The sequence below is a fragment of the Salmo salar genome, chromosome ssa18 (genome assembly GCF_905237065.1).
Source record: "Salmo salar chromosome ssa18, Ssal_v3.1, whole genome shotgun sequence".
Taxonomy (NCBI): Eukaryota; Metazoa; Chordata; class Actinopteri; order Salmoniformes; family Salmonidae; genus Salmo; species Salmo salar.
The window spans coordinates 75,875,959-75,888,486 of NC_059459.1; the positions used below are offsets into that span (position 1 = coordinate 75,875,959).

The window sequence follows — 12,528 nt, forward strand, 5'->3', positions numbered from 1 at the left end:
AGGCCAATAGTGCTCTAGTCAAAAGAAGTGCACTTTGTGGGAAATAGGGCTCCTAGTTGTGTAAATCCAGCTTCTCTATCTGTTGTATTCCCAGACAGTAACACAGAGAGAGAGAGACATAGAGAGAGAGACAGAGAGAGAGAGAGAGAGAGAGAGAGAGAGAGAGAGAGAGACATAGAGAGAGAGAGACATAGAGAGAGAGAGAGAGAGAGAGAGAGAGAGAGACAGACAGAGACAGAGAGAGAGAGAGAGAGAGACATAGACAGAGAGAGACAGAGACAGAGACAGAGACAGAGACAGAGACAGAGAGAGAGAGAGACATAGACAGAGAGAGACAGAGACAGAGAGAGAGACAGACAGAGAGAGAGACAGAGAGAGAGAGACATAGACAGAGACAGAGAGAGAGACAGAGAGAGACATAGAGAGAGACATAGAGAGAGAGAGAGAGACAGAGACAGAGAGGAGAGACAAGTCCAGACAGCTGAGAGTGGCTGTAGGGAAGCATTAGGATGACAGTCAGCAACACTCAAGACTTGTTGCACAACCCAAACACTGCTTTACTTCTCTCCTTCTATTCCTGTTCTCCCTCAACTTTGTAGAGGAAGATTGTGTGTGTGTGTGTGTGTGTGTGTGTGTGTGTGTGTGTGTGTGTGTGTGTGTGTGTGTGTGTGTGTGTGTGTGTGTGTGTGTGTGTGTGTGTGTGTGTGTGTGTGTGTGTGTGTGTGTGTGTGTGTGTGTGTGTGTGTGTGTGTGTGTGTGTGTGTGTGTCATTCTCTGTTGAGGACAGAACACAGAACAGTGTACAATGTAGAGAACAGAAACGGACCAGAGAAAGAGACACCCCCACGGAACCCTGGCAGTAGTTCGAACCACAGAACACTTGCTCTGGCTTTGTTCACAGCTGGACCGTCGCCGGGGCAATGGACTGGGCCAAAAAGTGCAGTGGAGGGAAAAAATAACATGATTTAAAAGAAAGAGAAAAGTTGAAGTTACGTAGCTGGAGAGAAAAGGCTGGGCTTGCAGCCAAGACAGGAAGTTGTTAATATTTTTTTTCTTCTCTGTATTTCACCTGAATGTATATCCCCCTCCTGATTCCCCTTCTCATTTGTCCCAACACTCACTGTCTCACTCTTTATCCCTCTTTCTCTAGCACAACACTCACTCCTTCTCTCTCTCTCTCTCTCTCTCTCTCTCTCTATTCCCCATCTCACCCTCTATCCCATATCTTACCCTTCTCCATCCCATAACCCCCCCTCTCCCTCATCCATAACCCTCATATATAATTCAATAGAATTTAAGGGCTTTATTGGCATGGGAAACATATGTTAACATTGCCAAAGCAAGTGAAATAGATAATAAACAAAAGTGAAGAAAAAAATAAAAAATTAACAGTAAACATTACACTCACAGAAGTTCCAAAGGAATAGAGACATTTCAAATGTCATATTATGTCTACATACAGTGTTGTAACAATGTGCAAATAGTTAAAAGTACAAAAGGGAAAATAAATAAACATATATCTCTCTCTCTTTAGCAGGTTACATTTCACAATGAGACCAACCATAACAAGACCTTATCAAATCATTAAGACTTCAACAGCAACATGGCTGTGTTTGGCCAGGTCTTCACGCTAGTAAGCTAGCTGCTGACTGGCTGAGAACAGAGACACGGGCAGGGTGAGTTAGCTAGCTGCTGACTGGCTGAGAACAGAGACACGGGCAGGGTGAGTTAGCTAGCTGCTGACTGGCTGAGAACAGAGACACGGGCAGGGTGAGTTAGCTAGCTGCTGACTGGCTGAGAACAGAGACACGGGCAGGGTGAGTTAGCTAGCTGCTGACTGGCTGAGAACAGAGACACGGGCAGGGTGAGTTAGCTAGCTGCTGACTGGCTGAGAACAGAGACACGGGCAGGGTGAGTTAGCTAGCTGCTGACTGGCTGAGAACAGAGACACGGGCAGGGTGAGTTAGCTAGCTGCTGACTGGCTGAGAACAGAGACACGGGCAGGGTGAGTTAGCTAGCTGCTGACTGGCTGAGAACAGAGACACGGGCAGGGTGATCTGATCGTCCAGATAATTAGAGACAGGGAGAGCATTACTGGGAAAGACAGGAGGGAGGAAAAGAAGGGAGGAATGAGAGAGGAGAGGAAAGGAGAGGAAAGTGGAGAGAAGACAACAGTGGGGAAGAGAAGGGAGAGAGAGAGAGACAGAGGGGTCAGGGAGGGATAGTTCGTAGGACAGCTCCACTTGGGGGTCTACCTGGATCTCGTGACTCCAACTCACTCTGACTTTTTTTCTGAGACATCAAAATAATGGTAAAGTTACCAGATAACTTTCATCTGTGGTTACCAGGTTGTTAGCTAATGCTGTAACATGACTGAACAAGGTTAGTGGCTAGTGAGTAGCTTTAGAACAGCCCACCACATGGATTATGAATATAAAATGTGGAGCGAAAAATACAACTGTGTCCCCGGTAATATGGATAATATGGGTAATATGGATAATATGGGTAATAGGGATCATATGCGCAATATGGGTAATATGGATAATATGGGTCATGTGGGTAATATGGGTAATGTGGGTAATATGGATCGTATGGGTAATATGGATCATATGGGTAATATGGGTAATGTGGCTAATGTGGGTAATGTGGATAATATGGGTAATATGGGTAATGTGGCTAATGTGGGTAATATGGGTAATGTGGATCATATGGATAATGTGGATAATATGTATAATACGAGTAATACGGATGATACGGGTAATACGGATAATATGGGTAGTATGGATAATATGGGTGATGTGGGTAATGTGGGTAATATGGATAATATGGGTAATGTGGGTAATATGGGTAGTATGGATAATATGGGTAGTATGGATAATATGGGTAATGTGGATAATGTGGGTAATATGGATAATGTGTGTAATATGGATCATATGGGTAATATAGGTAATGTGGGTAATATGGATAATATAGGTAATGTGGGTAATATGGGTAACAATATTTGAACAGTATGGGCTAGAAACAAGCCGTTTTCCCTGTCGTAATGGTGCAAGCATGACGGTCACGAATCTGCACTCAGTGTATTCTCTATTTTTTTCATAGGGGTACTGGTGCTCACAAACAAAAATTGGTAGCACTGTAGAGCCCTATGAGGATTAGAGAAAGAGAGAGACAGAGAGAGAGAGAGAGAGAGAGAGAGAGACAGACAGACAGACAGACAGAGAAAGAGAGAGAGAGACAGAGAGAGAGAGAGGGAGAGAGAGAAAGAGAGACAGACAGAGAAAGAGAGAGAGAGACAGAGAGAGAGGGAGAGAGAGAGAAAGAGAGACAGACAGAGAAAGAGAGAGAGAGACAGAGAGAGAGGGAGAGAGAGAAAGAGAGACAGAGGGAGAGAGAGAGACAGAAAGAGAGAGAGAGAAAGCAAAAGAGAGAGAGAGAGAGAGAAAGAGAGAAAGAGAGAGACAGAGAGGGAGAGACGAATCAAAATCATGAACCAATCAAAGGACTCATATTTACAACATTGGAAAAACGAAACAAAACCACAAAGCTGACTAAATTGCTATCTGACCCTAAACAGAGAATATGAATTGGCTGATTATCTCTACTCTGTCAGAGATATGAAGCAGAGACAGATCCTTACCAAGTACAGGCTGAGTGACCACCGATTGTCAATAGAAACCAGCAGATATAAAAAGACATGGCTACTCAAAGAGGAGCGTGAATGTGGTCACTGCACGACAGGGGAGGTGGAGACAGAGATGCACTTTCTCCTTTACTGTGAGAAATATTTCTCACCAAGATATTCATCATTCACAGGAATTACTGCATTTATTCCAAATTGTAATTTATTTGCTTTTTATATTTCTACTACTGACTGTCAGCATTTTATTACATTTTTTTTCCAATTGCTAACACACTAAAATGACATGCACAGCACAATTATTTAAACTGACACACAGAGAGCAAAACCTCTTCTCAAGTCTCCAAAAGCCTAAACACATTTTCTGCTTTACACACATTTTGCAATTCAAAATGGCACTTTTTAAATGCACTGCACACGGTTCTCTGCATAAGACACAACAATCTGACATAAAGCCATTTCAAAACACTGCCATTCAAAATGACACTACATGAGCTAATTGGCCAATACATGTGCCACCTGGCCAAACACCTCAATGGTTAATTGTTACCACTTCAATCAGGAAGTAAGCACTATGAAAAGACCACAGGTGACCACCTTTTGTTTTACAACAACAATAGAAGCCCTTGCAGAGGGAGGGTGAGAATGAGAGGGGGAGGAAGAGTGAGAGGTAGGGGTAGAGCTGGTAGAGGAGTTCATGGCCAAAAAAGTCAACAATTTTCAAATGAAATCAGAGCAACCTTAGTTGATCATGTCATCAACCATGGGCTGACAATGCGAGAGGCTGGACAGAGAGTGCAGCCCAACTTGAGCCGTTTTACTGTCGCCTGTGTCATCCGGACATTTAGACTGGAGTACAGGTATGTAACTAACATTTCTTTCACACTATGTAGTACACCCCATGTCATAGTGTATCAGTTGGGTGACACCTGTTTACTTCATGAATGGCTGATGTCATACACTAACTGCACAAATTTCCTGTAGAATTTACTCTACTGTGGGGGAAATATCTTTAGGCTGCATTGTCCAAGCCCTATATTTTAGTTTTTCTAAAGGACTGAGAGATGCAACCATGGTGGAAGAAGGGGCCAAATGTTCACCGGGGTACAGGAAGCTGCCATTGTAAACTTGGTTTTGGAAAATAATGAAATCAGATTCCGAGACATTCAAAGCCACATCATCCAAGACAACACCATATTCAACAACATTCAACGAGTCAGTCTGTCCACATTGGCTCGCATTCTCAAGCGAAACCAAATCAGAATGAAATAACTTTATAAGGTGCCGTTTGAGAGAAACTCTCAAAGAAACAAAGAGGTCAGACGAGCATATGTGGATGTAAGTACAATATTGACTGCAGTACACTACACGCAACATTGTTTCCCAGTGTACTGGATAACACCATATTGACTGCTTTTGTTCTTTGTTTTCAGGGAGTACTGGAAATGGATGCTCATGCAATCCCACATGAGTTCATCTTTATAGATGAGGCTGGGTTCAAACTAGCAAAGACCAGAAGAAGGGGGAGAAACGTCATTGGCCACAGAGCCATTATAGATGTTCCTGGCCAACGTGGTGGGAACATCACAATGTGCTCTGCCATCTCCAATACGCATGGTGTCCTCCACCGTCATGCCAACCTTGGACCATACAACACAGCCCATATTCTCACATTTCTGGACAGACTCCACAATATTCTCATACCACCAGAGCGTATGAATGATGCAAACCATCAAAGAACCCGGTACATTGTAGTATGGGACAACGTGAGCTTTCATCGTGCAGCCCCAGACCAAAACTGGTTTGCTGACCACCCACCATTTCTCGTGCAATACCTCCCACCATACTCACCATTTCTGAACCCCATAGAAGAGTTATTTTCGGCATGGCGGTGGAAGGTATACGACTGGCAGCCCTTTGTGCGCATGCCTCTAGTGCAGGCCATGGAAGAGGCATGTGATGAGATTGATGTGGGTGCGATTCAGGGATGGATAAGGCACTCAAGGCGCTTCTTCCCTCGATGTCTGGCAAGGGAAGATATTGCCTGTGATGTGGACGAGGCGTTGTGGCCAGACCCAGCTGTGCGGCAAGATTATCTTTATTCATTATTTTTCTTGGCTCTTTTTTTTTTTTTGTATATATATTTTTTTTAATATATATATATTTATTCTGCAATTTTCTTTTTCAGTTTACTGTTTTTTTGTGAGCATATTTTTGTTCAGTCCAATGTAAATATATCTGCTGTGCATATGTTGCACTGACTCATTTGGTGAATAATAAAATGTTTCAACAGCATGCTGCAAATATTTCTGTGCATCTGAAGAATTTTCTACAATTTGAACTATTTTAGTATTATGGCAAAGCATACTAAAGATGAGTGCTTTTCATTATGCCCAACAGTGTGTAGTTGGTTAGACAAATCTGGTAATATGAATGAAGTGTGTGTCATTTCGTGCAAACGTTTGATTTTGATAATCCTATATGTAGTTTTGGTTGCAGTGCTTCATTTTGCAGGATATGAGGTATTTTGCAGTTTGGGTGTGGTTTTGGGAATTGTGTTAAGTATTATGATAAAACCAGCTTAGTTTGCAAAATTGTGTTTTAGCAATTGGGAAAAACTGTAAAATTATTATTTTTTAATTATTATTTACTACCATTTTATATTATTATTCATCATTATTTTATTACAATGTATGTTGTCTTATATATTGTATACATTGCTGCTTTGGAAATATTGAAACAATGTTTTTCATGCCAATAAAGCATCTTGAATTTGAATTTCAGAGAGAGGTAAAGAGGGAAAGAAAGAGAGACAGAGACAGAGAGAAGGAAAGAGAGAGAGGGAGCGAGAGAGAGAAAGAAGAGGGATAGAGAGAGAAAGAGGGAGTGAGGGATAGAGAGAGAAAGAGGGAGTGAGGGATAGAGAGAGAAAGAGGGAGCGAGAGAGAGAGAGAGAAAGAAAGAGGGAGAAAGAGAAAAAGGGAGGTAGAGAGAGAGAGAGAGATTTCCACAGGAAGGACAAGCTCTTCAGTTCACACTATCACATTAGGCAACTGACTGACAGCTTCCAGTGATGGTATACACAACATACACACACACAGGTCAAGGAGCGACAGAGCGAGGAACTGCTAAGATGAGGAGAAGGAAACTGAGAAAGGAAACTGCTACTCATCTTCAGTTGACTTAGAAACTATTACATTATTTGGCCTCTTGATCTCTCTACTCTATCTTTCCCTCTCTCCCCCCTTTCTTTTCACCTCACTCTACCTCCTCACTCTCTCACCCCTTTCTTTCTCACCCCTTTCTTTCCACCTCACTCTCTCACCCCTTTCTTTCCACCTCACTCTCTCACCCCTTTCTTTCCACCTCACTCTCTCACCCCTTTCTTTCCACCTCACTCTCTCACCCCTTTCTTTCCACCTCACTCTCTCACCCCTTTCTTTCCACCTCACTCTCTCACCCCTTTCTTTCCACCTCACTCTCTCACCCCTTTCTTTCCACCTCACTCTCTCACCCCTTTCTTTCCACCTCACTCTCTCACCCCTTTCTTTCCACCTCACTCTCTCACCCCTTTCTTTCCACCTCACTCTCTCACCCCTTTCTTTCCACCTCACTCTCTCCCTCCTCTCTCACCCCTTTCTTTCCACATCTCTCTATCTATCTCCCTCTTCTCTTTATCTCTCTCTCCCCTTTCTTTCCATCTCTCTCTCTCCTTTCATTCCACCTCTCTCTCCATCTCTCTCTCTCCTTTCTTTCTTTCCACCTCTCTCTCCCCCTTTCATTCCACCTCTCTCCCTCCCTCCTCTCTCTATATATATATCTCACCCTCCTCTACATATACACCTCTCTCTCCCTCCTCTATATCTCTCTCTCCCTCTTTCTCTCTCCCACCTCTACCTCTCTCTCCCTCTCTCTCTCTCACCCTCCTCTGCATATACACCTCTCTCTCTCCTCTACCTCTCTCTCTCCTCTCTCATTCTATGCTCAGTGTAAGACAGTGAACAGAGGAGTTTGTAGGCCTATTCAAAACATTGACATAACACTTGGTGAAACATTCACTGCGAAGTGAATAGTGTGTTTGACGGTTGTGAGCAATAACAGGATGAAGGAAGAGATAGTCTAACCAGAGATGGTTTTTATCACCATGGAGAAAACAGATTATTGTTTCACCCTTGACTTGGTAAACACAGTCTTGTGACATCTTGCCATGTAGCATGAGCCATTTCAATGTGTCTCACTGACTTCCAGTTAATGGTGTATAGATGTATCTGTTGCTCAACTGTCAAAACAGCTGACGCAACAACATAGTGAGTCATAAGAGTGTTGACCATTGAGTTGCCATGGCAACACCTCTGTACTGTGGCTGACTAGTGTTATGTTATGCCTGTGTTATATTGTCAAATCAAATCAATCAAATGTTATTTGTCACGTGTGCTGAAGACAACAGGTATAGGTAGACCTTACCGTTAAATGCTTACTTACAAGCCCTTAATCAACAATGCCGTTTTTTTTTATTAAGTAAGAAAATATTAGTTTGAAGTATAAAAAAAAAAAATAGCTATCAAATATAAACTCCCAGTAATTGATTTGGTATTTACCAACGTTTCGGCATCACTGTGCCTTCTTCAGGGTGATTTAAAAAAAATACAAAATAGAATAAAGTAAACTTTTTTTTTAAATAACACAATAAAATAATAATAACGAGGCTATATAGCAGGGGTACCGGTACTGAGTCATTGTCGTGCTATGTAATGTTATTAGACCAACACAAAGACAACATTATCAATTGTTTATCTTTGTCATTCATGACTGACGTTCCATTCTCCAATTGGAGATTTGCTGAACTTACAATCTCATTATTGCCATACCAACATAGTAAATCACAAGTGTCCACTGTGAGTTACCGCGGCACTTCACTGTGAGTTACCGCGGCACTTCACTGTGAGTTACCGCGGCACTTCACTGTGAGTTACCACGGCACTTCACTGTGAGTTACCGCGGCACTTCACTGTGAGTTACCGCGGCACTTCACTGTGAGTTACCGCGGCACTTCACTGTGAGTTACCGCGGCACTTCACTGTGAGTTACCTCGGCACTTCACTGTGAGTTACCGCGGCACTTCACTGTGAGTTACCGCGGCACTTCACTGTGAGTTACCGCGGCACTTCACTGTGAGTTACCGCGGCACTTCACTGTGAGTTACCGCGGCACTTCACTGTGAGTTACCGCGGCACTTCACTGTGAGTTACCATGGCACTTCACTGTGAGTTACCGCGGCACTTCACTGTGAGTTACCATGGCACTTCACTGTGAGTTACCGCGGCACTTCACTGTGAGTTACCACGGCACTTCACTGTGAGTTACCGCGGCACTTCACTGTGAGTTACCATGGCACTTCACTGTGAGTTACCGCGGCACTTCACTGTGAGTTACCATGGCACTTCACTGTGAGTTACCATGGCACTTCTGTAGCCGACCTGTCATTCCACCAGCAGCATCACATCAGAACTGTTTCTCTATGTTTGACTGTAGGCATCATGACTGAGGTTCCACTCTCCAACTGAGAGCTGCTTAACTTACAATATCTCTCTCACAGGAAATATGTTTTTTTTCTGTTCTGGGCCATGTGTTCAGTCTCTGGTAGCTGCCTTGGCTTGGTTTGGTTTGGCTGAACTCAAGCCAACAGGGCAGAGCAGAGAGAGTTAGACAGCCTAAGACAGAACTGCTGTCACTTTTATTAGGTCCCAAATGGCACCCTATTGTGCACTACTTTAGACCAGAGCCCTATTCCCTATATAGTGCACTACTGTTGACCAGAGCCCTATTCCCTATATAGTGCACTACTGTTGACCAGATCCCTATATAGTACACTACTGTTGAACAGATCCCTATATAGTGCACTACTGTTGACCATGCGGAATAGGGTGCTGTGCGTCTATTTCTATTTTAATTAACATCTATCGGTGACACTGCCCTCGTCACGTTCATCGGAGAAATCCTTATCCGGTGTGACATCTAAATCTGTAATCATGCGCGCTGTCGATATTCGTAATAGCCTATAGCTCGTGTCGCACCAAGTGACTTGGCGACAAAGTATACCGTTTGGGATGCCGCTGTGGCACAATGCTGTGGCACGCGCAGCGTTTCCAGTGACCGCTGATGATGTGTAGCCCATACCTTAAGGAATATAGACAATAGGCTACTGTTTTGTAACATGAATGGAATTAGGGGTTAAAAAAAAACATAAGTCAAAAGACACAGAGTGAGAAAGCGGGAGAGTTGTATTTTGTAAACAACCGTTGAAAGCTGCAGAACGCACGGTTAAGGCTAAGAAACGCACACAGTGATGTGATCGTCACCCTTTACAGTATAAACATAGCATGATTTCTTTCCTCCACCATGTCCAAGTTACCTCAAACAATAACTGGCGATTGTGAATCTCTCTCCCACACATTCTCAACTAAAAGTTGACCTCAGTGAGTTGAGCTCACTCCTACGGCCACACAAGTGATATAAAATTATACAGTGTGATTTATTTCTTACTCTTTGGCGGTGGCTTTTTGGAGAGCGCGGTGATGTGCCGTTGTAAACTAATCACCTTGCCCTCGAGCGTTTCCGACCGGAGACAGATAGACACGAGCTCGCCCTCGAGCTCTTCCAAGATGCTGACGGACTGTCGGGATAAATCCGAGAGCTGTCGGAGCACCGAACACAGAGAGAACCCGCACACGTCCACCAAGTCCCCGAAATTCGCATTTGGCCTCTTCGTGTCGTTTTTACAGACATCCTTGGGAACTAGCGTGCGCTTGTAGAAGGGCATTTTCCTTCCAAACGCGCAAACCCAGTCGAAATATTATCCTCCTTCTAAAGAAGCGTGTAATCCGTGCGGGAAACTCTGTTATTGTTTTTGTTGTTGAAGAAGAACCGCAGTAAGAGTTGTTGCGAGTCCAGTGCGTATTTTTTTTTTTTGCATTGTGATTGACTGTCCACGACGCGGTGGTCTCCGCCTCGGCACGCCAGTATGGGCTAGGGTTGTTTGTCTCTGGTCTTCCCGAAGCGAAACCTGCTGCGGGGAGGAGGAAGAGGAATCAAATCCTCTGGTCTGATCTGGGGACAGCAAGACGTCACCCCGACCCCGCACGTTACAAAGACACTCTGGAACTTGAGACTATGTAGGCTATATGACTGATTATCTAAACTTTTTAGGCGCCATTTAACTAATGCCACTTATATGGAGAGGCAGCCTCTCCAACAATCTTGTATCTTGTATGCATCAAGTGCACAACTTCGAGTCTTGATTTTTTTTTTAGATACATAGACCAATCTATGTAGGCCCAGGCTATATCACCAATTTGGTCATACTTCCATGATTGAATAAAACTAATAACTGGTGCCATCTAAGGAGGTCTTCTCAACATCTCTCCATCACATTCCTGTCCCCACACACACACACACACACACACACACACTCCTCCCTTCATGGCAAATACTGACCCTCTGACCCTTATAGATGAAATAAATCACCAATATAACCCAGTCACTCTCTCTCTCACACCATTTCTCTCTCTCTCTCTCTCCATTTCTCCCTCTCAATTTCTCTCTCCATTTCTCTCTCTCTCCATTTCTCTCTCTCTCTCCATTTATCTCTCTCTCTCTCTCCATTATTCTCTCTCTCTCTTCCCTCTCCTCCCTTTCTCATGCTCTCTCTCAGTGATGGAACAATAAGCTTTATGGGTCAGAGAGGAGTTTTCGCAGCTGTACTTGGACAAGCATGGATAGAATGTTGGAAAAACTGTAATTCACCCAGGTTTAAGGAACACACTTCAACAACTCTCCACTGAGTGACTCTCTCTTTCTCTTTGACCCCCTCACCACTCCCATCTCTCTCTTTCTCTTTGACCCTCTCACCACTCCCATCTCTCTCTTTCTCTTTGACCCCCTCACCACTCCCATCTCTCTCTTTCTCTTTGACCCCCTCACCACTCCCATCTCTCCTTTCTCTTTGACCCCTCACCACTCCCATCTCTCTCTTTCTCTTTGACCCCCTCACCACTCCCATCTCTCTCTTTCTCTTTGACCCCCTCACCACTCCCATCTCTCTCTTTCTCTTTGACCCCCTCACCACTCCCATCTCTCTCTTTCTCTCCCTCTCTTTGACCCCCTCACCACTCCCATCTCTCTCTTTCTCTTTGACCCCCTCACCACTCCCATCTCTCTCTTTCTCTCCCTCTCTTTGACCCCCTCACCACTCCCATCTCTCTCTTTCTCTTTGACCCCCATCTCTCTCCCTCTCTTTGACCCCCTCACCACTCCCATCTCTCTCTTTCTCTTTGACCCCCTCACCACTCCCATCTCTCTCTTTCTCTTTGACCCCCTCACCACTCCCATCTCTCTCCCTCTCTTTGACCCCCTCACCACTCCCATCTCTCTTTCTCTTTGACCCCCTCACCACTCCCATCTCTCTCTTTCTCTTTGACCCCCTCACCACTCCCATCTCTCTCTTTCTCTTTGACCCCCTCACCACTCCCATCTCTCTCTTTCTCTTTGACCCCCTCACCACTCCCATCTCTCTCTTTCTCTTTGACCCCCTCACCACTCCCATCTCTCTCTTTCTCTCCCTCTCTTTGACCCCCTCACCACTCCCATCTCTCTCTTTCTCTCCCTCTCTTCCCCTCTGACCCACATTCCCTGCTTTCTCTCCACGCCAACTCTCAACTCTCTTTTCCTCTCTATGTCGACTATGAAATCCCTTCCTACACTAAAGGAGCACATCTCGTCCCCCTCAGCCATCCCCAGCCCAGCAACAATCCCCCCAGTCCCAACAATCCCCCAAGTCCCAACAATAACACCAGCCCAGCCACAATCCCCCAAATCCCAACAATCCCCTC

At 44.4% G+C, this 12,528-nt stretch overlaps 1 protein-coding gene across 2 annotated transcripts in view; it reads right to left on the minus strand.

Annotated features, from left to right (window-relative positions):
* The window catches only part of LOC106578054 (NHS-like protein 2), a 173,668-nt gene extending 162,801 nt beyond the window's left edge, over positions 1-10,867 (minus strand). For both annotated transcript variants that reach the window (XR_006760536.1, XM_045701572.1), the window contains exon 1: positions 10,184-10,867. Coding sequence is in view for 1 of the 2 variants with exons in the window: in XM_045701572.1 (XP_045557528.1) it covers positions 10,184-10,460 (277 nt within the window). In the remaining variant the exon portion in view is untranslated. The remainder of the gene's footprint in view (positions 1-10,183) is intronic.
* Positions 10,868-12,528: the final 1,661 nt, after the last annotated feature.